At 42.9% G+C, this 27212-nt stretch overlaps 2 protein-coding genes across 5 annotated transcripts in view; one reads left to right on the plus strand and one right to left on the minus strand.

Annotated features, from left to right (window-relative positions):
* Window positions 1-1275: 1275 nt before the first annotated feature.
* On the minus strand, window positions 1276-17975 carry SLC26A2 (solute carrier family 26 member 2). Of its 2 annotated transcripts, none has more exons than XM_045999740.1 (4): window positions 17772-17975; window positions 6342-6516; window positions 4545-5282; window positions 1276-3024 (listed from the first exon to the last, which is right to left on the minus strand). In XM_045999740.1, exons 3-4 carry the CDS (start codon window positions 5250-5252, stop codon window positions 1507-1509), a joined length of 2226 nt encoding a protein of 741 aa, XP_045855696.1. In that variant the 5' UTR covers window positions 5253-5282; window positions 6342-6516; window positions 17772-17975; the 3' UTR covers window positions 1276-1506. The 2 variants fall into 2 exon arrangements, with proteins under 2 accessions (XP_045855696.1, XP_045855697.1); XM_045999741.1 differs by lacking the exon at window positions 17772-17975 and adding an exon at window positions 9191-9235.
* An 8761-nt stretch (window positions 17976-26736) lies between these two features.
* The window catches only part of PDE6A (phosphodiesterase 6A), a 51925-nt gene continuing 51449 nt past the window's right edge, over window positions 26737-27212 (plus strand). For all 3 annotated transcript variants that reach the window (XM_046000841.1, XM_046000842.1, XM_046000840.1), the window contains exon 1: window positions 26737-27210. In XM_046000841.1, coding sequence (XP_045856797.1) covers window positions 26737-27210 — 474 coding nt within the window. The remainder of the gene's footprint in view (window positions 27211-27212) is intronic.

Consider the following 27212-nt stretch of genomic DNA (forward strand, 5'->3'; position numbering starts at 1 on the left):
ATGGCAGTAAGCATTAGCTTTGTTTTCAGTAAAACATCTACCAATTAATTATTGATGTTCTTTTGGAAGCATCTTATCACTTCCATGCACTCCTTTCCATTGGTTACAATAAAATATTCCTGCGAGACTAAAGATGAATAGTTACCTTCTATTTGAAGAAGCCTGTCAATCCCCAGGGACCCTTGCTAAAATGCCATGGGAAGGGGAAAAAAAAATTCACTGCTAAGTAAACAAATTTTAAAGGAAACCATCAATCATTCCTTTTTTCAATCCATCCTTACCAGTGGCCTCAGGCTCATTTAAAATGGCTGCCTAGAATTGTGGACTCAGCGTTCTGCCTCTTACCTGGCAAGCTTGTCGCTGGTAATCCACAGCACTCTAAGACAGGTTCCATGAGAAACACTAAGTGAATGAAAGCTACCATAGAGCTTAATGGTGGAGAAATACTCAGAAACCCGGACAGACTGAGATCAAGAAAAGACAGGGAAGATTCCTATTATTCTGGCTGATTAAGAAGAGCTCTTCACTTACGTACTTACCCTAAATAAATAGGCAAGACTAAAAACATCAAATGTATCATGAATAATGCTCTAAGTAACATGAGGCCAGCTGGCAGGATTTCACAAGCCTGCCCAGGACCCAAATCCCTAATAACACTGTGCCCATGGTTCCCTGCCTTAAGGAATGATGCTCTCCTACACCAAGCCAGAGATGCTACTGATGTCTAGGGAGCAAAGACTGGGAAAGAGAAGTACAAGAACAAACCCTTTGCCCCAGAAGCCTCCTGACCTGCTGCTATCAGGGCAGGCACAACACTGTTTCCTTGCCCCCTTTCTACTCCCTCTCCAAAGAGTCACATCAAGTGGGTGCCAGCACTTCCCACGTCAATTTCGGCTTTACCTCCTGGTTCTGAAGGAAGAGTCCAGACGCTTATCTTCTACAATAGCATGGTAATTGAGTTTGAGGGCTAATTTACAGTTCAATTCAGTATTTATGTAATTCCAAGAATACTCATATCTGCAAGAAAGCCTGAAACCACATTATTTACTTCTTTGTGATTCTGCCCAACTATAAACTTTGCCACATTTGTGTTATCTACAGAGGCCATCAGCATCAAAGGAATAATGTCTAACAAACAGGTGAAACTTTCTTTTTTAAAAATATTTATTTATTTGAGATAGAGAGAGAGAGAGAGAGCGTGCACACGAGGGTGAGCACACAGAGGGAGAGGGAGAAGCAGGCTCCCCACTGAGCAGGCAGCACGATATGGGGCTCGATTCCAGGACCCTGGGATCATGACCTGAGCCAAAGGCAGATGTTTAACCATCCAGGACCCTGGGATCATGACCTGAGCCGAAGGCAGACACTTAACCAACGGAACCACCCAGGCGCCCCAGGTTAAAATTTCAAGTGCAACAGTTTCCACGGTGGAACTACAAAATGTTACATACTTCAAACCTTAACCTATTGGCTAGACATCATTCTTCTTTCCATCTACTTTCTCAGTCAATCACTGGAAAGGCTCAGACCATTGGAAATACATACTCCTTTCTGATTCTGATATTCTGCAAAGGCCATTGCTTCATACACACTATAAAAGAGGAGGTTTTCTTCTTCCTCTTTGAAATACTCTCCGCAAGCCAGGGAATCCCTCACAGAGGGATTGCATTGAGCCAGCAGAACCTGGATGCCAATGGCTTCATAATCTCTACGAACTTCTTTCAGTGTATGGATCCCTGCTGTATCTAAAAACTGTATTGCGCTGCAGTCAATCACTATGGTATGAAGGTCCAAGGGATCATGGGAAAGTTGCACGGAAACTTCGTCCTGGATTCCACTGAGAATCATTGTCTCCTTCATGATCTTTCTCTTTGCGGCCTTCTTCCGAGCGGACTTTACTAAGACTGGGTTGAGAGTCTTTTTGTATAAAGCAGATTTAAAACATTCTTTGTTTATGTAGTAGAGAGGGGCTACAAAACGGAATATCTTGATGCCCGGCTTAGTCTGAAGATTCTTGTAAGCAGACACGGATTCAAAGATTTCAGACTCTTCCACCAAACCGAGCAATGAAGTCTTTGGCTTCTGAGTGCGGAGAATGACACAAAACATAGAAAAACAAACCCCAGTAAGCAGGCCTATTTCAGTACTTATCAGTGCAGAGGACAGCATGGTAACAAACCAGATAACTGTATCCATTCTGCTAACCTTCCACATCTTGGGCAGATCCTTAAATTTAAGTAGGGCTCCCCGGAGATTTACAATGGTGATTACACCAAGGACACTTTTCTGAAGGGAATAGAATAAAGGAGCTATTACCAGGAGGACCAACAGAAGAACCAAGGCTGTCACCACACCAGAAAGCTGAGTTTGGCAGCCTGTTGATTCTTTAACCAAGGTCTTTGCAAGAGCTGCACTAGTAGTAAAGCAGTGGAAGAAGGAAGGGATGATATTGCAAAAGCCAATGGCATACATCTCCTGATTGGCTTTGACCGTGTAGCCATGTTTCTTGGCAAACATCTCAGAAAGTGATACAGTGATAGCAAAACCAATGATCGAAATAGCTATTGCATCTACAGCCAAACTAGGAATTAGGTTCCAGTCGGGGGCTTTTGGTGGCATGAACCCTGTGGGAATAGACCCAGCAATACTGATATTGTATTTCTCATTTAGTTTTCCAAAATGAGAGGCTAACGTGGCTGCCACAACGACAATGAGTTCAGTTGGAACTGGTGCCTTAAGCTTGGACTTGAAGCGCTCATTGAGTTCTTTGGTTGGCAGGAGAACCAAAAGGCACAAAAGGCTGGTGATGAGATCACAGAGATTGGTCTTATGGATGTTTCTGAAGATTTGTATCCAAGTGGTGATGAGCGAGCCCACACCACTACTCCGAGGAAGGCTGAGCCCAAGGAGATACTTGGCCTGAGATGTAAGAATAGTGAAGGAGGCACCAGTGACAAATCCACTCAGCAAGGCGTCTGAGAGGTAGACAGAAACAAAGCCCACTTGGAAGAAGCCCATCGCTACCTGGAAGGAAGGATATATAAGTGTTAAATGTAAGTGGAAAAGAGCTTCTAAACCCTCTAAATAAATACCCTGGCATTGCTTTGCATGGAGATGTACCTGCAGCATCACAAAATGTCAGAGGTAGGAAAGAAATGCAACTGCACATCAGTCCTCTCATTCTACTGACACGTGAGGGCTAAGAAACTAGACCAAAGTCACACTGTTACTCAGCCCAGATGAGATAAGAACTGAAGATTCCTACCTTCTTCTACAATGTTTCTTAAGCATGAATAAAGTTCAGACCTCTTTGGAAAAGAAAGAATTCTTAAGGATCCACAAGAAATTATAAAAACTCAACCTGGAAAAATTCTCCTAATTAAAAAACCATGTGTTTTCATTAAATTACAAATCAGTACCATAAAAGTGAAGTTTTAACTGATAAAATAAAAAACTGGATTCACATCAAAGAATCTATTTAAAATTATTATAGCGCACACTCGTACACCTCATGCCGAGAAATGTATATATGCTGATATATACATATATATATGATATATACATACATATATGTATATATGCTGATGCCAAACTGCCTCCCAAACCAAATCTGCATCCTCAAAGACAAAACTTTTTCATTTCTTTATTTTTTCCTCTTCCCAATGATTCCTCAGAATTCTACTGAGCCTATTCTCACTGGTAAGACACACTAATAAAAAAGCAAACACAGACCCCGCAGAGCCCCCGACTCTTCTGCCTGTCACCCGCTTCTGCCTCTCCTCTTCACCGGACAGCACACGAAAGGAGCTACTCTCCCTCCCCCAGCCCACACTGGAACCAAATGCCTATAACGGAGAAGAGGTTTAATGCTGGCATTGACTCCTGGAGGCCAAAAGACAGGGGCAGGATGATAATGGTCGCTTAGCAGATTCTATGGGAGACCCGAAGAGAATCTAATTTTCTAATCCTTTCTTCTGGCTAATAATACGAAATGGTGGTTCTCAAATGTTCCCCAGAAGTCCAAGAAAATTGCCATCTTTGGTGAGAGTCACTCACCAGAGCATCAAATCTAAAGGTGGCGGGGGGGGGGGGGCCATCTGCAATTTGAAACCACCTGCCCTCCTCCCTTTGCCAACCCGCAGCCTGTTACCCTCCTCCTGGCTTGTTCATGCTGACTCTGTGGATAAGCAACCACGCAACATCACAAGCAAGCCCAATGTTTCTCAACGTGTAAAATGACGGAGTTTTCCTGAGTGATCTGAGGTCCCTAGCTGGTCAACGTTTTTACAACCAGATAATGACAGTCTGGTTGACTAAAATTCCTTGGTTAAGAGGCAGCCTAACGCTGAGAAAAGAGAAGCAGCCTTATCTTACCTGCAGAGTCAAACCTGGGCTTGAATTTTGGCTCTATCCCTCATATGTCCTGAGCATTCAACGAATGACAACTTTAATTATTAAGTGCTCTGAGACCCCTGAGAGATCTGAGGTTTCAAGTACAGTGACTGCTTTTGCTTGAAAGAACCACTCGGGCCACGGTTTCTTACCTGGTAAACTCCAGCCAGGAAGGTCACCGTGCTGCCGACCGCGATCGCGTAGCAGCTCCTGTCACACATCCAGTCCGATGTCTGGTTTAACAGCGCGCTCCCATTTGAAGCCATCCCGAAATGAGAAGGCGCGCCCTCGGCAGTGTCATAGCCGGCTTTGAGTAGTTCTCGGTCAACTACCTCACCTATCATAAGGCACAATATTCCAAAAATGCCCACAGAGATGTGACGGGAGGTACCCAATAAGAAATAAATGATGCTGGCAAAAAAAGAGGTATACAGCCCATAGATAGGTTCTTGGCCAGCCAACAGAGAGTAAGCAATGGACTGGGGCACTAATAGGATGCCCACGATCAAGCCAGACATCACATCCCCTAAAATGTTTTTCTTCAGATCGTATTTTGGGAGCCACTGCAAAACAGGAAGGAAACCCAAAATCATATTTTTGGCTCTGGTTGGACTGCACTGGCAACTCTTGTGCAGTTTTTTAATGACGAATTGCTTCAAGTCAGTAGTTGACTTCTCTTGAGGCTCCATGTGGATCCTACGGTAAGGTGTGCTTTGATCACTTGCTTCAAATTGCTTCAAGGCAGTACCTGAGTCCCTTTCGAGCTCCAGATGCATATCAGACAGAGAACAGTTTTGGTGGTTTTCTTCAACTGAATTCTTGGGTGACAGATCACTTTGCTCTTCACTTTCCAAAGACATTTCTGGAGACAGACGCTTCAGCCTTCTACCCTGAAGAAAACACCAGAATTAATGGACTAAGTAATTCTCAGTGCTCACACATTTTAACAGTTCTATTTGTCTTTTGTGAGAGTGAAGAGGAAGTTCAGTTTGGGGCAAGTATCAGATTCACTTTCTTTACTTGAGCCTCATATATCTTGATCAGGGAAAACAAAAACAAAAACAAAACTAGACCAAAATCGCCAAGTCAAAGCAAATAAGTCATTAGGTATGGGACTTCCCAAAGTATAAACTATCAAGAATTCTTCTCCCTCTCTGCCTGGCTCCCCTTGCAGTTTTCCCGTCCAGAAAAGGTATCAGGATGGCCTGTCCCCTCCCACTATCACTGTCTTCTTTCCAAGTTTTTCACTCCCTGGTATACCACAAAACAGGATCTAGTCTCAAACCTTCACTGCTACCTGCAAGTCCCTGAAACTAAGATGGTCCTTTTCTTATAACAGACCATAAACTGCTTACCAGATACTTCACATGTGAATGTCTTTGTGTTAGCTGTTTGCTTAGCTTAGAACGGCGATCAACCTCTCTGACCATCAAGGTTCTAATCATTTTTATACCCAGTTAAAATGCTACCTCTTCTACAAAGCACTGACCAATCCCCTAGCCCAAGTGAATCACTATACTCTCTGTGTCCCATAGCATTTTGCAGCTTCATAATAGTACTAATCACACTTTTGTGTTAGTAAAGTAAGAGTCCCTCCAGTTCCTGGAGGAAAGGATATCTTGTTCACCACTGTAATTACCAACAAATGTACAACAACTCTGAGACAGGAGACTTACAACATATTTGAATGAATCAAAGGACAAATGAATACACAACTTTATGACTGTGGCCAAACAGAGATAAAATATATTAGATGGAAGACTCAGAAAATTTCCTGTTTTGGAATTGGCAGAAAAACACACCCTTTGCTGTAAAAATAACACACATTAATTTTGTTTGGATGAACGGGCTATAGCTGGTCATCCCATTTAACGAGAGTGAAATAATAGTTACTTTATGATCTTATTAAGTTATAAAGAAGAAAAGAACAGATTTAGATGACCACTTACCCTGAGCAAGTCAATCAGATTTATGGATACACACAGCAGCTCTTCATTCCTCAATGCAACCCGTCTTTAACTCTCTTCTTACTTCCTACTCAGGCCAAGCTAGTTTGAGTACATTTCTTATGTCCTATTTTGGAACAGCTCTTGGTGATTCCTGGGTCAAAAGGCTTTTCCAAACCTAAGATATGCAAAAGAGGCATAAGAAAAAACCAACAAAATCCTAATCTTGCCTTACATGGCTGCTATCTGGGAAGGAAAAAGATAAAAGTTAATACTAGAAAATGCAACAGAGTGATGGAAACTGTAAGAAAGAACTGAATTGAAATACTAAAAGTGAAAAACACAGTTAACACATGAAGAATGAATGCCTCTGACAGGGTCATCAACATATTTGACAGAGTCAAAGAAAGAAACCATGAAATTGAGGACCAGTCAAAAGAAATTACCCAAACTGAAAAAGAAAGAAAAAAACAGAATTAAGAAAAAAAAACAATAACAATAATGTAAGAGAATATCCAAGAGCTATGGGACATATCAAGCAATCTAACTTAGGTATAATTGGAATCCCAAAAGGAGAGGACACGAATGGGCAGAAAAAAATATTTGAAGACAGAGTAGCCAAGAATTTTCCAAAATTAAAGACAGAAACCAAACTATAGATCCAAGAATCTCAGAGAATACCAAAAACAACAGATTTAGAAACAAAAATAAAACAAAATCCCACACCTACATACATCATACTTAAGCTGCTAAAAGCAAAGATAAAATCTTGAAGACAAAGATAACATCTGAGACAGCCAAATTAAAACGTACAGGAACAAAGACAAAAATTGTAACTGATTTCTCATTTGAAACATCAGAAGATAACAGAGTAATGCCTTTATCACAGAAAAACAGCTGTCAACAATTCTATAACCACAGAGAATATCTTTTAAAAGATGGAGAGATAAAAGCTTTCTCAGACAAATACTAAGAGAACTTCCAGTAGACCTGTGCTACTGTATTTACATATATCAGACAGAAATAGGTCTAGGCAATACACAAGAAAGAAATAAAAGAAATAAAGTCCAGGAATGGAACACATGAAAATAAAATAAAATCCATTTTAAAATTTATAATATCTTTAATTGCTCTAAAAGATAAACCTCTAAGTAACAACAGGAATGTATTTTGTATATGCAAAAATAAAATTTGCATATGCAAAATAAAATATATAAATGTAAAAATGTATAAACTATATAAAAATAGCACAAAAATGGGTGGAGGAATTGGGAATTGTAAGGCCTTAAACTAGATATGAGGTGATAAATTATTATTTGAAGGCAGGCTCTGATAATAGATGTATATTGTAAACCCAAGAGTAACCACCAATTTTTTAAAAGTATAAATAATACGGCAATTGTAGAGAGAAAACAGGATCATAAAAATTTTTCAGTCCCAAAGAAAGAGGAAAAAAAGAACCAAACGTAGGTGGAACACAATGGGAACAGCTTGCAAGATGGCAGAATTTAAAACAAACAAAAATAATTACAACTGTGAATAGTCTAAACATGTCAGTTAAAAGGTAGTGAGTGTTAGGTTAGATTTAAAAAATAAAACCCAACTATATATGCTATTTATAAGAAGCCCAATATTTATTTATTTATTTATTTACTTACTTACTTACTTTTGAGAGAGCATGAGGGGAAGGGCAAGGGAGAGAGAGAATCTTAAGCAGGTTCCATGATAGGCATAGAGCCTGACACAGGGCTAGATATCATGACCCTGACATCGTGACCTGAGCCAAAATCATAAGTCAGTCACTTTACCAACTGAGCCACCCAGGCACCCCAAGAGACCCACTTTAAATATAGATAGATTATAAAAGTGAAAGGACTTGACTAATGTAGTAATTTATTTAGCTTGTAAATGACTGAGCCAGGTAACAAAATCCAGATTTTAGGACTCGAAGCATAGTTCCTTTTGAGCATGGCGCTATTCCTACCACCTATCTAATTAGCTTTCTCTAACCTCAGATACTTCCAAACACGTCAGAATTCAGCTACTCTAAACATCCCACTTTCACCTACCTGCTACCTAGCACTGGTAACTACAAAGTTGCACCTTACTCTCCATTCACTACAATCTTGGCCACGGTCTTTTTTATCTCTAGCTCTCAAAAATTTAGGTATTCGCTAAACAGTCCTAGAAGTGGAACCGATAACAGCCATCAGTCTGAATCTAAAAGCCATCTATAGTCTCCATCATCTGTCCTACTCACCTCCTAAAATTCTCCTCAACACTATATATTTTTTCTCTTTCACACTATTTTAAAACCCAAAGCAACATAAAACTACATTAAAAATTGTCTTAAACTAAATGGTAGGTAAGACCTTCATACAAACTAAGCTCTTGGGAACAAGTTACACTCTAAGTAGTCTTTGTATCCTCCAAAATGTCCAGGCATATGCTTTCTAAAATAGGAACTACAACACTGGCTAACCAAATAACTCAAATACAGAAAAAAAGTAGGATGCAAAGCAATATTTATTTTCAAGTGGAAATATCTACTCAGGAACATATTTTTCAAATACCATTTTGCACAAAAATCCTCTCATTTCCCCAAGACAACTGCTGCTTTCAATTATAACAGTCATCAATTGCTCCATGAACATTAAGAAATGACAGTGTTTATCCTTGGAATAGAGCTTATAGCCAGACATCCATTTTAAGGAGGTTGAAATACAAACTATACATTCCAAGAAGTTTAACAAAATATGATTCTACTGTATCGTCTAGGTTAGTTTCTCCCTCTAATAACACTGATCATTGAGAGTGAGAAGAGGAAAGGTTCAAGAGGAAAACATTCGAACTTTGCAGGAATCCAAAGTGGGGAAAAAAAAATTTGAGGGGCGCCTGGGTGGCTCAGTGGGTTAAGCCTCTGCCTTCAGTTCAGGTCATGATCTCAGGGTCCTGGGATCGAGCCCCACATTGGGCTCTCTGTTCAGCGGGGAGCCTGCTTCCCCCTCTCTCTCTGCCTGCTGCTCTACTTGTGATCCTTCCCTCTCTGTCAAATAAATAAATAAAAATCTTTTTAAAAAAAACATTTGAAAAATACATTTACATATGCATACATTAAACAACAGTAGCTCAGGCAACACAAAAAGGAAAGACATTTCTGTACTTCCTTCTTCAACAGCACACATGCAGCTGTGACCACCTAGAAGGTGGTCTGATCCAGATGACTACCAGCAGCTCTGGCACAATATCCCTGTGAAATTACCGAGAGGTTAGAGCAATGGACTAGAAGAGAGGTTACACCTCTTCTGTATATGCCCAACAGCAATCAACAAACTTCCTTTTGAAGATTTGGATATAAGCAAAACAATGTCTACTTTTGGTAATCGCTTATATAACAGTTGTGCAATTCGTGAAACTGAAATGCGCTTTCAGACGGCAATTATGTTCAGAGGAGAGGGGTAAAGTCAGCCTCTGAAACAAAATGGCTCCATAGTCATGCTTTGCTCGACCTGTCTGTACATGCCACACTCGCTGCCACATAAAACCGAAGCCGCCAACCACCATGATCACAGCATCTGCACAGGGGAGAAATCTCCAGGAGCTGGAAGAGTTCAGAAAGGCTTCAAGGGAAGAACCTGTCTCATGTCTCACCTGGGCTCTAAAGTCTGGGTCAGAGTTGAAAGAGTAAGAGAGGACTTGGAAAATGTATGAGGGAGAAGAAAACTCAGAGATTGTTCTGAGATTGGCAGAAAAGAATCAGAAATTAGAATGTTTTCAGCACCAGATGCACATGGGAAATTGGTTTAAGAGGAAGCTGCAAAGGTACCTGGGAGAGATTCTGGAGGATCCTGTATGCCAGCTTAAAAAAGGCTGACTTTGATCTGCAGGCAGTACAGAAACCTGAAGGTTTCTGAGAAGGGTTTAAAATACCACTCATTTGATAAACAATTATATGTTATCTTATTACATATTCTGTTATGCTAATATTTCTTTTCCTACTAAGCAATTAATATTTTACCTTTTTTGTCTTTTATGAATAAAGAAAGAACTTAAGATTGTTTTAAAAAAAACTAAACCATAAACAGGTACAACTAAGGCAGAGTCTCCATTTACACAGTGCCATCTGGTCCTCCAACCCACTGTTGCCAGACAAATCCAGGGAAGATCATAGCTCCATATCCGTCTCCAACCTATTCACAGGTACCTGCAGCCAGGACGGCTGGAGCCTAGGCAAACTGTTCCAGGCCCTCGACTGAGAAACTAATGCTGTGAGAGGGCAGGCCTCCTGAAGCAAAAGGAAAGACTGTTCCCCATCAGATGAAAATTCAGACCCATCTTTGTTCCGTGGATTTGCAACCTTTGCTTATTCTACAAATGTTCATTAGTGTCAACAAGCCTTCCATTGCTGGATTGGTTGACTTTTCTATGGGAGCTCCTAGAGATTGGGTACTGGTCTTCATTACATCATAAATATTTACTAAGCACCTACTATAAGCTAATCACTGTGCTAGACACAATGCATCAGAACCTAGACCCCAAACCAAGGGGTCAATCTTTCTTTTCCCTACCCCACTAATCCTATATATGATCCATAAACAAGTCCTGTCTGCTCCATCTCAGACAGGTTACCCATCTTTTCCCTACTGCCCAAAGTACCTGGAATCTAACTACTTTTCACCCCCCTCCACCATCTTATCTGGGCCACTCTAATAGCCTATGAAATCTGAGCCCTGCCCACCTCTCTACCTTCATTTCCTACTGCCCTTCTTGCTGTTTCTGGACATGCCAAGTTGATTCTCTTTCCAGGGTCTTTGCACTTGCTCAAGTTCTCTTTGCCTGGAATAATCACCCCCAGATTTTTTTTTTAATATTTTATTTATTTGACAGAAATCACAACTAGGCAGAGAGGCAGGCAGAGAGAGAGGAGGAAGCAGGCTCCCTGGGGAGCAGAGAGCCCGATGTGGGGCTCGATCCCAGGACCCGGGGATCATGACCTGAGCTGAAGGCAGAGGCTTTAACCCACTGAGCCACCCAGGCGCCCCACCCCCAGATCTTTGCAGGGTTTTTCTCATCCTTCAGATCTCAACTGAGTATTATCTCCTTAGAGATACCTTCCTTGATCATTCCAAATAAAATAATATTCCACCCCATTATTCTCTAAACCCCTACCTGGCTTTATTTCTTCATAGCACTATTATACTATGTACTTATAAACTAAAGAAACTATTACAGTCTTTCTCACACATACAGTATCCCCAGTAACAAAAACGATGCTTAGCACATAAGGATCAGTATTTTCTTGCTAAAATGAATAAGAACTCCAGTTTCTCCACACAATCAGAGGGTTAAGACAATGATAAATGATGAGCTATGACAATCTAAGTGCCATCAACAGAGGTCTGGCATATTTGGAGAGTGGAGCATAGGGCGCAGGCCAATGTGAAGAAGTTGCAAATAAGAAAGGAAAGGAAACTCAGGCCAATGAAAGGTCCCAGGATAATCCAAGACCCAGGAAAACGGTACCTAGAATGCCAGATTCCTGGGGTGAAGCTGCAGGAGATTAAGACTAGTCTGAAAGATTAGTTTCTCATTTGATCCCAAAAAGCCTGGACTTCATCCCATGTGCTACAGCTGACAAAGGCATGAACTCCAAGGCGGGGCAGGGGTGCAAGAGGTTTGACATTTCTGAGGTACAACCAGACAAGAGACAATAAAGGAGAAGGGCAAGTCTAACACAAATCGTGAGGTGGACCACACACAAAAGGAAGAATGATGTCTAGGAACATGGAGGAGGAAGTGGAAAGAAAGGAGACAACAAAAAGTTTGACTTTAGGTTTCACAGGTTTGACATTTCCCTTAGATGTCCAAATGAGGATGTCCAGTGAGCGCTCAGAAATGGGGTGTCGGGCACCTGGGTGGCTCAGTGGGTTAAAGCCTCTGCCCTTGGCTCAGGTCATGATCCCAGGTGGGATGGAGCCCTGCATTGGGCTCTTTGCTCAGCGGGGAGCCTGCTTCCCTTCCTCTCTATCTCTGCCTGCTTGTCTGCCTACTTGTGACCTCTGTCAGTCAAATAAGTAAAACCTTAAAAAAAAAAGAAAAGAAAGAAATGGGTTGTCGACCCCAAGAGGGAAGCAGAAACTGGAAAAATAAATGAGGAGAGGAAGAGTATGTTGGTCATTAGCACATAAATGGTATCTCATTTTTCTCTGAATTTCCATTGTTTAGATGTTCAATGAATGAGCTGAATATATGCTTTGCCTTCTCAACTAGATTAAAAATTGTTCAAGGAGATGTTTTAAACTTTTTGCAAACTCTCACAATACCTAGCATAAAATTTGGCACACAGAAGGCATTTAATAAATATTTTGTTATGGACAGATTGATTTCTATTTTTAAAAAAGTTACTTTAACCAAAAAAAGTCCAAAAAGAATTACCTTTGACTTCTAAAATCTGAGTTCTGTTTCTCTGAAAGGTAATTGATACACACTGCTGGTGAGAATATAAAATGGTACAACCCCTGTGGGAAAGAGTCTGGTAGTTTCTCAAACAGGTAAAGAGAATTACTACATGACCCAATAATTCCACTCCTAGGTATATAAGCACCCCCCAAACAATTAAAAACAGGGACAGAAATACTTGTATGCCACCGTTCATAAAAGCATTATTCACAGCAGCCCAAAGGTGGAAGCAACGGAAGTATCCACCCACAGATAAATGGATAAACATTGTGGCACAAGCCATACAATGGAATAGTGTTTAGCGACTAAAAAGGAATGTAGTTCTGATACTCTTCATCTACATCATGGATGAACTCTGAACCCGTTTCGCTAAGTGAAAGAAGCCAGGCACAAGAGGACAAACACTGTATGATTCTGCGTACATGAGGCATCTACAAATAGGCAAATTTACAGAGACAGAAAATAGATTAGAGATTACCAGGGACTGCAGGGAATGATTTCTTTCTTAATGGTTACAGTCTCTGCTTTAAGTTTTAAAAGTAATGACTACTGACAGTTACACAACATTGTGAATCGTACTTGATGCACTGAACTGTAAGTTTAAAATGGTTAAAATGGCCAATTTTACTTTTTTTTAAGATTTTATTTATTTATTTGACAGAGAGCAGGAGAGCACAAGCAGGGAGCAGGGAACCCAATGCAGGGCTCAAACCCAGGGTCCTCGGATCGTGACCTGAACCGACGGCAGTCGTTTAACCAACTGAGCCACCCAGGCACCCCGAATTTTATGTTTAATATATATTTTAACATAATATATATTTTAACATAAACAAAAGTAGGAGAGGAAGCATAGTACTATAAAGTTCTTATGCTACACAAGAAATGGTTTACTATCACTGAAGGTAGGCTGTGATAAATTAAGGATTTATCCTTAATAAATTTATTTATTTATCCTTAATAAATTTATCTTTAATAAATTAAGGATGCAATTTCATTAATCACAAAGAGTTATAGCCAATAAAACAACAAAGGAGATAGAAACAGAATCACAGAAAATACTGAATAATCCAAAAGCAGACAGAGAAGGGGAAAGAAGTAGCAATCATATAAAATAACCTATATCTAAAGTTTGTGGAAAACTTGAGAAGTCTTAACCTAATATTAATGTGAACAAATCCTCTACCAAAAGACTCTCTTCACTTATGGAAAAATCTCAGCTAAACGAGGCTGTAACTGGCATGGTCTGTGTAGTCTGGAAATAATATCCCAGGACCCACACTGGTTGTAAGCAGTGGTACGGTGCCTGGAACCCAAGTCTGTCTGATTCACACCTACTGTCTCCGGACTGCTTATTTTGAAACTTTTCAAATCTTCAGAGAAGTTAAAAGAATGATACATAGAACACTGGCATATTCACATTTCTTATGACACGACTTAACAATTCACCCACTGTTAATGTTTTGCTACATCTGCACTTTTGCACTCTCCAAATGGACCTGTTCCGGGTTTTTTCCATTCAACTACTTGAAAACTACAGACATATTTTAGCCTTAAAAACTTAATGGGAACAACATTTTGGGGACTTTTTTGTTTTTTATTTTTAAGATTTTATTGATTTGTCAGAGAGAAAGGGAGAGCACAAGCAGGGGAAAAGGCAGGCAGAGGGAGAAGCAGGCTCCCTGCTGAGCAAGGAGCCAAACTTGGGACTCTGATCCCAGGACTCCGGAATCAGGTCCTCAGCGGAAGGCAGAGTCCCAACCAACCGAGCCACCCAGACATCCCGGAACCAACATTTTTGAACCACCAGGTATGCTGCCTCTTCTTCAAAAGCAGCATTCATTAACAACATGAGAGCAAACCATTTGCATACACTCTTCAAAAATCTGCAATGGTTCCCCACCTTCTACAGCATATAATCTAAAAAGTTTCCTATAGGTTTCTCTCCAAAAATGAGCTGAACCTGCCTTTCTTTTGCTTCCTTCCAAGCACTACGGTTCTAGTCACCAGGCCATGAAAATATTAAGCATCCTCTAGGTCTTCGCTCATGTTGTTCATTCATCTGGAATGCCTTTTGCTTCTATCTCCATCTATCCTGGTCCTTTTCCTACTCCTTTAAAGCCCACCTCAAATGTCAGAGGACAAAGGGGCTAAAACTTCTTTGGCTACGCTACCCTGACATACTCCATATAACTACTTAGCACTTAAAGTCACATGTCTTTCAAACTAGAGTACACATTTAAAGGCAAACACCAAGTCATCCTCATTCCTACATAACCCCAGACCTGACACAGTGCCTCCCACTGGTGTACAGTGGTATATCTATATTTATTGAAATAAAGGTGGAGTTTCAAGTAAATGTAATGAAGACAAAAAAGTCTTACTTCCCAGTCATCACCAGTGATTAACAATGTTCACTTATGCCTGTGATGCAAAAAGTAGAACCACCATAAAGCTCATGCGAGTAGCACAGGCGCTATGACGTATTATTTCTGGTATAAAGCCCAGTGTAAGACAGAAAAGTAAAATACCCAAGAGGAAAATAACTTAATGTAAAACAAGGATCGAACTATTAAATAGTTCCTTAACAGTAATTCACTGCTTTCAAAAAGATTTCATATGCATCTCCCATTTGCCTCCTTAATAAATCTGAGAAGGGATTATGAATCCTTGCCTCCAGTCACTTGCTCAACTAGTAGGACCAGATTATCAACCCTCATTTTCCAATTCCCAGGGTTCCCTCTCTTTCTAAAATACCACTTTACCCCCAAGTCTGTTTCCTTGCTATGAAGTTTTAAGAGCTAGATCAAATCAACAGTTCGTGGTTAAGTGCGCAACTCATTTCTGAACCTTACTAATTTTACTAAGTGAAGGTAAACTGCTTGAAGCAATATGCACATTATTGAAGCAGGTTTGGTAAAGGATTAATAATAAAATTACTTTTATCTTTCATATGACACCCATGCAGTGGTAACATTCTCATTTTCATTTTCTGTCAGGAAGAACAATGTAAAATTTACCTCTGTAACTACACTTTGGTTAGAATAATTCATACCCCAGCCAAGAGTCAAACAAGCCAAGCAGGTTCCTACCTCCATCCACTTTTGCTGGCCCTCTAACTGGAATGTTGCTTGGGGCTATGTTCACGGCTTTGCTTCTTGCTTCTTGTAGGTTTCTGTCCAACTACTGTCCTAATGAGCTCCTTCCCGCACACAACTTCTAAAATAGCACCCCTGCCATGACCATGCCTCCTTCCTGGGCCCATCCCTGCCCTGCAGTCCTATCCCCCTTACTTGGCTTTATTTTTTCTCCATGGCCCTTCTCACCATTTTGCACTATATACATTCATTCATTCATTCATGGTTAATTGTCTTTCTCATGAGGGCAGAAACTTGCTCTGTTTTGTTCACAGCTGTATCTCCTATGCCTTGACCCATGTACAGCACCTAACCAGTGCTTAACAAATATTTCTTGAGTGAATGGATGAATGATAGCTTAACAGCTATGGAGTAAAGAAAAAGCTGTGACCCCTCTCTCTCCACCTCCATTCACCGTAACTAAGCCATGTCAAGAAATTACAGTTTGGTAACCATCTGCTTGGTGGTTTATGCTCAGTAAAACTAACGTCAGTGCTCAAAATGCTCACCCCCTCATTGATCTAATCTAGACCTCTCCAAAGCCCAGAATATGTAAACTCTAGATCTTCCCTGGGGAGGCAGCATATTATAGTACAATGGTATTCAAATACGGAGATCTTTTAAAATTCAGATTCTCAGGCAAATTCAGGAATGAGATCCAAGACTGCACCCTGGGTGACTCAGAGCCAGGGAGGTGAGAGCCACACTAGGAGAATCACTGGGTAAGTACTAGAGTCAGACAGATCTCTATTCAGATCCCAGCTACACTATTCAACAACTGCATGGTACTGGTGAAAAACTTCATTTTACCCAGCATCAATTTCTCCCCTATAAAATGGGCTAACTTGCAAGTTGTATAAAGCTAACCCAAGTATTTAACACAGTGCCTGGGCACATAGCATTTGTTCAAAAAAAAAAAAAAAAGACAGCTACTAGGCTGTCCTTGGAGATTCTTGAAAGGAAAACAAATGGGCTTATTTCTTCCAACAGGCTTGGCTCTCCATTTCTTACTCGACATTCAAAAACGAGAATTTCTGTTTAATCCAATATTGGATATCACATTAGTTCCAGATTTTATATAAAGAGGACCAGAAATAAGGAAATGGAAAAAAGGAACTAGAATGGGTGCCGGAAAGTTTAAGTTCTATATGCTTCTAACTCACGTGGTCCCCAAGCTGTGCAAAGAAAGGGCCCAGCCTGATATTCTCTGAGTTTGGGAGAGCTGGGTACAAGTCCTAGCTCTGCAAAGGACTTGCTGTATAATGTCAGGCAAGGATCTGGCCCTCTCCTCCTGAAAGGCAAAACCTCCTTTCAGTGGTCCCATCCATCCAGTGAAAGAATTTCAACTTAGTCTACGAAGAAGTACAGTTCCTGATTTTCACTTAACCAGGTGTATGTGGTTTTAAAAACCAAGATAATTAAGTCCTCTTGTGTGTCCAAGCCTCAGTTTCCCCATCCGTCCAAGGATGGGAGGCTGGGTAGTGGTGGCGACTCCAATCTCCTCGGTCTTTCTCCCTGTTATCTGGGTTCCAGACGGCTAGATGAGGACTCTGGCAGAAGAACAGCACCGTAGGAGGTGCAGGATGTGTGTGGGGTAGGGGGTGGGTTGCTGAGAAGCAGGGTCGGGATCGCAGCGGTTGGAGAACCGGGTTGATCGGCCCTGCTGACCGAGGGTGCAACCCCGACGCACGCCCACCTACCACGGCCTGACCACGACGCTCCGGCTTCCTCCCACCACGCCTCGGACACAGGCCGAGATGCCCCCAAGAGGGGCCCTCTGACCGCGCGCAGGCCGGCACCTCTCACTCCCCCCTTCTCGCGCCCCTTCCCCTTCTCTCACCTCTCAGTCTGGGGGCTCCCGGCTCACCGAGGGCTCGCGGCACGTCCTCCGCCGTGGCGAGACTGAGCGGACACCCTGGCGCGGGCAGGGATAGCCCGGTCCCGGACCGGCCTCCCTTTAACCCGCGCGTCCCCTTCCCTGCCCATCGCCCGGCCCCCGAAAAAGGCGGGGCCCGGGCGGGACCGCGTGGAGCGGCCGGGAGCTACAGCCGGAGAGGTGCGGAAGACACAACCCCTACAATCGCTCCGTAGGTGGCAGTCACGTGGCCCCGCCGGCGAGCGACGCGGCCGCCAGCCAATGACGCGGCGCGCCTCGCGGGGGTACCGCCCCCTGGCTGCTCTTCTCCTCGCGATTGGCTGCTCCGGGCAGCACCGCCACGAGTCCCAGTTTCTTAGGGCGAGTCCTCCTCGACTCGTCTGCGAGGTCTTATACGGGTTTTCCACCTCAACTGTGAAAGCGTAGGGAGGAAAAAGTGTCAGGAGAAATACAGAAGCGTTCTGTCGAGAGCCGTAAAGTGCTCTGCGTTTGCGGGGGAGGGGCAAGGTCCTTATCGCTGATTCTTTGGGACCCCATTCCTTCCCACCTCCGCTTTGTAGCTGGGGAATGAAGGCCCAGAATGGGGAAAGGTCAGCTGGGACGTTAAGGGGTTTTGCCCTCAGTGTAAGCTACTCTCCGCTGAAGGTCCCAACAGCCAGAGTTGCCTTTTAAGATGTGAATAAAAATATAAGAATAAATATGAAATATAATTCCAACCTCGTTTAAGATCATCAGTGGGTTTTCTTGACATGTATAGATAAAATCAAATTCCTCCCTGAATGCTCTGGACATCTGTCTTTCCCCCTCTGCTCTCCACCCTTTGCCCGCCAAGCTTGTTCTCTTTTGGGACCCGAACACAGGTTCCGAATGCCTGATTACTTTCTTGTCTTTCTTGTCTCAGGTCGTAGCCTAAAAGTCCCCTCTCTCTCCCAGTGAGGCCTACTTACCCTGCCAGTCACATCCTACCGTGTCATCCTGCTTTAATTATCTGCCCCCTAACTGGACACTCTCTGATACTGAATACATGTTTATTCATTCTGTCTTCCTCTTGTTTGTAGCCTGTTGGGGGGGGGGGCTTGTGAGGAATGAAGGGCGCACTAGAGGGGAGTAGAAGGTCAAGAACACCGGTGAAAGAAGCAAAATGGTTAACTTCCTTTCTCTCCCTTTGCAGCGAACCTCTTCACGGTAATTTTAAATAACTCAATTTCTTGTCTAGAAATGATCCTCAAGTTTCTGTCAACCATCAGATCTAGAGCTTCCAGAAGTTCTGGGAATCAGAACATCTGGGTTCTACTCCTGATGCTGTCCCTTGTGACTGGAGATAAGCCAGTAACTATTAGTGTTCTCATTTCTCCAAAGGTAGCTGATGCCCCACGGCCCCCCCAACACCTAATGTGCCCTCCTTCCCAGTCCTGGAGAGGGTCAAGTGAGGTAATGAGTGTCAAGTACTTGGCCAACTACCTGTAGGCTGCGAAACACACAGTGGCAACAGATGCTGATCCCTGGGTGTATACCTCTGGGTGCACAAAAGTCTTCACATTCATTATTTAATTTAACCCTAATAGCAGCTTTCAAGGAGTTGCTATATTATGATGCTCCCTTTACAGGTGAGTAAATGAGAATCAGAGATGTAAGGTGACTGGCCCATGGTCCCAGTTAGTAAGTGACAGTAATGTGATTTTTTTTTAAAGATTTTATTTATTTATTTGACAGACAGAGATCCCAAGTAGGCAGAGAGGCAGGCAGAGAGAGAGAGGAGGAGGAAGCAGGCTCCCTGCTGAGCAGAGAGCCCTATGTGGGGCTCGATCCCAGGACCCTGGGATTACGACCTGAGCCAAAGGCAGAGGCTTTAACCCACTGAGCCACCCAGGCGCCCCTGATAGTAATGTGATTTTAACCCAATTACATCTGACAGCAAAACCCACTCTTACCCACTATACCCACTGTGCTGGTCAAATGTAAGAATCCACCTTGCATCCTTGCCTCTAATAGATAACAGTAAAAACAGATGTCTATTTAATAATTTAATAATGGCTATGATTTTTTTCTCTTATTCCATACTTTCTAATCCACATTACAGATGAGGAAACTGAGGGTCAGAATATTAAGTTACTTAAGAGGTCATGCAACTGGCCAGAAGTGGATTTTGATCTCAGATCATACTGAGATCAAACAGAGGTCAAACTGAGAGCTGCCAGGTGCCAAAACCCAAGAACATATGGTTATGACCCACTGCAAGAGGGAGGTGCTACAGAGGAAGCTTTAGGCCAGTCATTGGTGCCTCTCTCCCTCCCAGGTGAGCATCTCCAACTGCTAGTTAACGCAGCGGACCTCTCTGCCTGCCCCCCAAGCACACATCCCCAGGGGCCCCTGGAAGCGGATTTTGGTCTGCCATTCCTACCTCACCTTCATGCTCTAGGTCCCTGCTGCAGGAATCTAAGAGGTGAAACACATAAGCCAAACCCTGTTCATCTGCTTTTCCTCAATGACAGCAGGTCAGCAGCCCAGCCAGCCAGAAGCCACATAAGCTCGGGCATTTTCTCTCCCATTGGTCTTGGAGTTCGCAGAGGTGTTGGCAGCTGGAGGTCACGTATTCTAGCCATTACTCTCTCCCAAACTGCTTTCCGAAAAGTAACTGAAGTGAGGGTGTTATGGGCCAACAAGTAAGTCATTTCAGGTGAGAGGCCCCTTGAGGAATTACCTCCGCAGCACTTCCTGACCAGACACCCTTCCCAGGTGGGGCAGGTCACTTGCTCTGAGGCTATAGTGGGCCCCAGGCTGACTCCCATGATCAAATAGGCTATTCCCAATTTGCTATTCTGATATATTCACTGCTATGGGTGTCACTTTCTTTTTTTAAGTTTGATTGTTCTTGAAAGCGGATAACATGTACAAGCAAATTTAAAAGATCAAAAGAGTTTAGGATGAAAAGTAAGTCTTTCTCCTACACTATCCATTCTTACCCCATTGTTCCTCCTGGAGGCAAGCATAGCACCAGTTTCCTATGTTATCTTCCGGTTATTCTATACCAACAGTTCTCAATCCTGGCTACACACCAGAATCTCCTGGAGAACTTTTAAAAGATAACAATGTTTGGGTTCCATTCCAGATATTAAGATCAAATTCGAGTACAGTGAGCTCGGGCACTGATAGTTTTAAAAGCCCCCCAGGAGATTCTTATGCACACAGAGTGTTGGCAAACCAGTGATCTATGCAGATACAAGACGTTGTCTCTTTACACAGAAGAAATATAAAATATACACTATTTTACACTTTTTAAAAATTAATATTCTATGTTGAAGACTGTTGTATATCAGTGCATAAAGAGCTGCTTTTTGGCTATCTACTGCTGAGTAACAAAACACTCCAAAACTCGGTGGCTTAAAACAACAGTCATCATTTTGCTAATTTGCAGTTTCTGTGGGTCAGGAATTTGCTAAGAGCTTGACTGGGTGGTGTCTCATAGACCTATAGTCAGATGGTGGCCTAGATGGGGACAGGACATAAGGATGAAGCAACGGAAGGCTGTCTGGACCTCTCCTCATGGCTCTCTGTGTGGGCTAGTTTGGTCTTCCTCCTACCATGGCAGTCTCAGAGCAGTCTGTGCTTAAATGACAGTTAAGGATTTCAGGAGCCAGTGTTCCAGCAAACAAAGAGGACACTGTATCGTCTTTTACAATCTAGCCTAGAAAGGCACATGACTTCACTTCTATTGCTCTTAGTTGGTTGAAAGTCATGAAAGCCTGACCAAGGGGTGCCGCCTAGGTGGCTCAGTGGATAAAGCATCTGACTCTTGATTTCAGCTCAGATCTTGATCTCAGGATCTGGAGTTCAAGCCCCAGACTTGGTTCCACACTGGGCATGGAGGAAAGAAAGAAAGGAAAAAAGGAAGGAAGAAAGGAAGGAAGAAAGAAAGAAAGAAAGAAATATTGTGGTCATCTTTGGCCACAGCAGCTGAATAGTATTCCAGTGTTTGGATTCACAGTCATTCATTTAAGCACTGAGGGACATTTTTGTTGTTGCCATTCTCTTAATATTACAAAGGGTGCTTTGAACTATTATAGATGTTTTCCCTCTGTCCCCTACCCGACTCCTTAGAAGGGGCTTGGTCTTTTGTTCACTCACCTCTCAGGCCACTGTGTGGCAGGACAGGAAATAACCATTCTCAGGCTCAAGAAGAGATCCCTTCCTACTTTGGGCCTTTGAGGGAAATTGTGCTGAACTGTCCCAGAAGGAAAGAATGGAGAGCCAAGTAGTCAGGGAGAAAGGAGATTTTTGAAAGCCTCCCCAAGGCCAAGCCATGGGGGTAGGCTTTGCAGGACACTTGAGTGGCAAGAATTTGGGCCTCTTTCTGCCCTGGGCAGAAGGGAGGAAAGCCTCCCATATGGGTTGCCTGGGAGGTTAAAGGACTTCTGAACCTCCATGAAGAGCAGAATGGTTAGCTTTTCAGGGTTCATACCAACCTGAATAAGGGGCACATTTATGGTATCAGTGTGAACGAAGGCCAGAGGGTTTTTCCCTGGCTGCACTGAGTTAGACCAACAGGCCTTCACATGAACCTGGGCTGGGGCAGCAGTAACAATAATTACCCAGATTTGATATCTTGCCAGCACTGTGGGATGGAGACTGGGAACATAGAACATTTAATTTGGAGAAAGAAAAAGCATGTGACTTTTAACCAGGGTGAACGAGCATAAGTCACTTTTCCTACAAATATTTAGGTACAGAAAGTGATCTGTTATTTAACTTGTCCCAGAAATCACAAGCCCTAGAATCCCAGATTTTTTCCTTCATGGGTATGTTCCAAGTGCACTGGGAGATGGTCATTCAAAATAGAACATGATCTTAGCATTAAAATGTTGACTTCCCCATTATTTCTTTACTTAAACTCTTGTATTTGGGGATAGCCAAAGCAACATCTTCAAAGATTAATAGTGAAATCGTTCTGTTTTTCAGGGCAAGTTTTTACATAACAAGTAAGGAAATAACCAATTAAGCATGCAAAGTTGTCACTACACAAATATTCATTGAGAGTACCAAAAAATTAGGAACAGCCTAAATAACGAAGAGCTAGAAATACATTAAACAAGTTATGATTCAGCCACTCAGTGGAGGCCAATTAGGCCATTAAAGAAGAATATTTAATGGCACAGAAATATGTTTACATGTATTATTAAACAAACAAAATGCATATTACATCATCACATTTCTGTTATAAACTTACATTTATATGGTTAGAAAAGAAGGATGTAGGGGCGCCTGGGTGGCTCAGTGGGTTAAAGCCTCTGCCTTCGGCTCAGGTCATGATCCCAGGGTCCTGGGATCAAGTCCCATATGGGGCTCTCTGCCCAGCAGGGAGCCTGCTTCCATTACTCTCTCTCTGCCTGCCTCTCTGCCTACTTGTGATCTCTGTCAAATAAATAAAATTAAAAAAAAAAAAGAAAAGAAGGATGTACATCAAAATGCTTCTCTGGGTGGTAACCATTCTCTTCTTTTTATTTGCCTGTATTTTCTCAATTTTCTAGAGCACCAAGATGTATAACTTTATAAAGAGAAAAATTAGAGTGTTTGTTTAACAAAAGAACAGGAAAGTAGGTATATTTGCATTACTACTGCTTTCTACGAATACTACTGTCTCATACTCTGCTTACATTATCATTTTTTTAAAAGATTTTATTTATTTATTTGACAGAGAGGGAGAGACAGCAAGAGAGAGAACACAAGCAGGAGGAGTGGGAGAGGGAGAGACAGGCTTCCCGCTGAGCAGGAAGCCCAGTGCAAGGCTGGATCCCAGGACCCTGGGATCATGACCTGAGCTGAAGGCAGACGCTTAATGACTGAGCCACCCAGGTGCCCCTGACGTGATCATTATTAAAGGTTACATTTATTGGGAACTGTCTATCAAGCAAGTTCAATAGAATCACCGCCTCCAATCCTCACAACAGCTCTATAAGTATCATTGTTATCCACAAACTGCAAATGAGAAAATTGGGACCAGAGATTAAGTAATCCGCCAAAGGTCCAAGTTTGTGAATGATAGGAAGAGAATCAAACACAACCCATTCTGGATCCAAAGCCCAGGTGTACGCTCCTGCCTGTTGCCTTTCTACTGCTATGGTCACAGGGCAGGTATTTAGGATCTAATTTTACCTGTCTTTTCAGGATTCCTCAGAGTCCCTAACTATTTTTGAGTTACAGATCTCTTTCAGAATCCGAGCTTTAGGAAAATGCACAGCAGGTAAAAACACACTTAGGACCAGCTTCTACCAAGTTCATTCTTTGACCCATACTATAGACCCTCAAAGTCAAACAAGGAGAACATCACAGATAAGCCAAGTTTTGGGGACTGATCAACACGTAAGCCAAGTAGTTGAATAAACTTACTAAGTCAACAGATGACCAGACAATTAGGAACTGATAACAACTGTAGGTCAAGGGTAAGGACAAGTGAAACAAGGGAGTGAGCCAAGATAAGTATAAATGAGGGTGGAGACCAACCAGACTGCTTCAGGGATTACAAGGATGGAGCCAGTTCCCTTCTCTTTGTGGCTTCACCTAGGACTTGGGGTTTGGCAAGCTAGGAGAGGAAAGCTTTCAACCAGGAAATGGAGACTAAGTCAACATTGGACACCAACAAAATGTGCTGAAGGGGACCACTCAGTGTCAAGTTTCCTACAGGGCCCTAACAGCACACAAATTACCCTGGCCTACTCCACTCTTTCTCAGGTCTCTCTTTCCCAGTCAGCCAGGATGTCTTCTACACCCTTCTTTTTGCGTCTATGCCCACTTCCTTCTCTTCACTCTCTCAAATCCCATCCTAGACCTGTTCCTTTCCTTTGGGAAGATTGCAACAGCGTCCTTACTGACTTGCTAGCCCCAGACTCATCTTCCTAATGCTGGCGTTTGGAATCTCTTTGCTCAGTCCTCAGCTTGCATACCTTTAAGGACAAGGGAGTGCACTGTCTTCAAGGAAATCCGGTTGATCTCTGAAAGTTATTGGATAACTACTATTAAATTAACTCTATGAAATTGCTGTTTGTGTAGGACAAAAATAGGGGCAATTTCATAGGGTTCAGCTTAATAAAGCACTGGGTAATACATAGCTTGGCCCTATACTATAGGCTTTCTCACTTAATCTCCACAACAGTCATGTAAAAGCATTCTAATTTTATAGATAAGTTGGTTCTTTACTGAGCATCAAGAATGTGCCAGGTAGCGGTGGAAAACCCAGGGAATCAGCCCTGGCAGGTCCCTGCCTCCTGAAACTCATAATATAGATGTGAAGGCAAACAACAAACAAAGAAACAAAAAATAAGCAAGATAATTTTTTAACAGTGATAAATTCAATAGAAGAAATAGAGTGATGTGACAAGCAGCCCCTGGGGAGGGTCTACTCGGGGTAAGACAAGGGATGACTAGTTTGAGCTGAGATCTTGAGGTTGAGAAGGAGCTGGTGTGCAGAGAGCTGGGGAATAGCGTTCCAGACAGAGGGCTCACGTTATTTATGGTGAGAATGTAGAAATTCAGGTTGCTGTGTGGCCTGGCCAGCCAAGGGGTCACCTGTGTACACAGCGCTGAATGGGCACAATACTCTAAGAATTTACTGCACAGTACAATAAAGGAAGTAATCTACTTTCCATTAAAGTTCATTTGCAGTGCTTGCTTCGGCAGCATATACTAAAGTTCATTTGCAAAGTTCAGAGTACCAGCAAGAGTCCATTAGCCTGCATTCCACAGTGTTTACAATATAGAGACACAAGACTTTCACAGGTATATTCACGGAAATGAATGTACATTTCATCAGAAAGAAAATGTTCTCCTCCTCCCCTAGGGTACTAGAGGGCACTTCACTGACGATTGTGGTATTTCAAGATTCAAAAAGAACCAATAGCAACTAGACTCTGTGTGCATTTCTGACTGACAATCCAAAAAAAGTACAGATTGTATCCAGAAAAACCACATTAAAGTGCTAAGAGAAAGATGGGGCAGTTGGGGGAGGGGGAGGGAGGTTAGGGGAAATAGATTTTAAAAGCAAGACTCTCCAGAAAGGACAGAAACAAAAGTGCTCACTAGAGGTTACCTCTGAGTAGCAAGATTATGGTGACTTCAATGATCTTCGTGTATTTTCTAGAGTGAACATGTATTTTTGTAATAAAAGAAAAAATGTGAACAATGTTATTTTCACTAGGGACCCTCCTAATCTGAATAAAACTAAAGGGTCGTTGACGTCTCAAGCTGGGAAGGACTTTGATGCAGATTCTGAAACTGCGGCCCACAGGTGCCGGACCATAATGTACACAGGGAAGCAGGCTGAATGGTGAGCATGCGCAGTGAAGTCGTGCTGGGGAGGCTCTGGGAAAGGGGGCAGGGGGATGGGAGTGGGTTGAGCAGTCCCTCTCAGCTCTAGCCATTGCTCCAGGGAGGATAGCCGGCTCAGAGTTCTTAGATCTTCCGATTCTCCAAGAGAAGCTGAAGAAAATCTCCTAACCAGTGTATATAGGGTTCCGTGTGAAATGTTGAAGGAAAACACCCAGCAGGCAGAGAAAACACACCTACAATAGCAGGTGGACCCTGCTTCGGGGCTGTTTTTACTTTTGCCCACCTCCTGCTCTGTCTAGAAATCCCTCTTCAGCTCTTAGGCCAAGGTGAAAGAAACTCTCACCTTCTCCCATCTGGGGCCCGGCAGCATCTGGAGCCTTCTGATCCTCTCATAATCCTTGTTCTCGGGAAATATTAATGATAATCTCCGGAGCTGTCTCCCTCAACTCTGTAGCCATAGTAGCGAGATCCACCGGCCAGACCCACAGAAGCCCAGCTTGGCACGACACACCTCCTGACTCCATTTTGCCACAAACTATAAACCTGCCACAAACTATATTGGAAGGCCAGCTTGAGCCTCTCCACGGAAGCAGCCAGTGGGATTCCAGCCATGGGGGAGGTGACGGCGGACCAGGTGGAAAAGTTCCTGGACTCCAACATCAGGTTTGCCAAACAGTACTACGACCTCCGCTACCGGGCCAAGGTCATCTCAGACATGCTGGGGGCCAAGGAGGCAGACGTGGACTTCAGTGACTACCACTCGCTGAGCAGCGTGGAGGAGAGTGAAATCATCTTCGACCTCTTGCGTGACTTTCAGGAGAATTTGCAGGCAGAGAGATGCATCTTCAACGTCATGAAAAAGCTGTGCTTCCTCCTGCGGGCAGACCGCATGAGCCTGTTCATGTACAGGGCCCGAAATGGCGTCGCAGAGCTAGCCACCCGCCTCTTCAACGTCCACAAGGATGCAGTTCTTGAGGAATGCCTGGTGGTGCCGGACTCAGAGATTGTGTTCCCCCTGGACATGGGTGTGGTGGGTCACGTTGCGCACTCTAAAAAGATCGCCAACGTCCTCAACACAGAAGAGGT

This window comes from Meles meles, chromosome 3 (assembly GCF_922984935.1).
Source record: "Meles meles chromosome 3, mMelMel3.1 paternal haplotype, whole genome shotgun sequence".
Lineage (NCBI taxonomy): Eukaryota > Metazoa > Chordata > Mammalia > Carnivora > Mustelidae > Meles > Meles meles.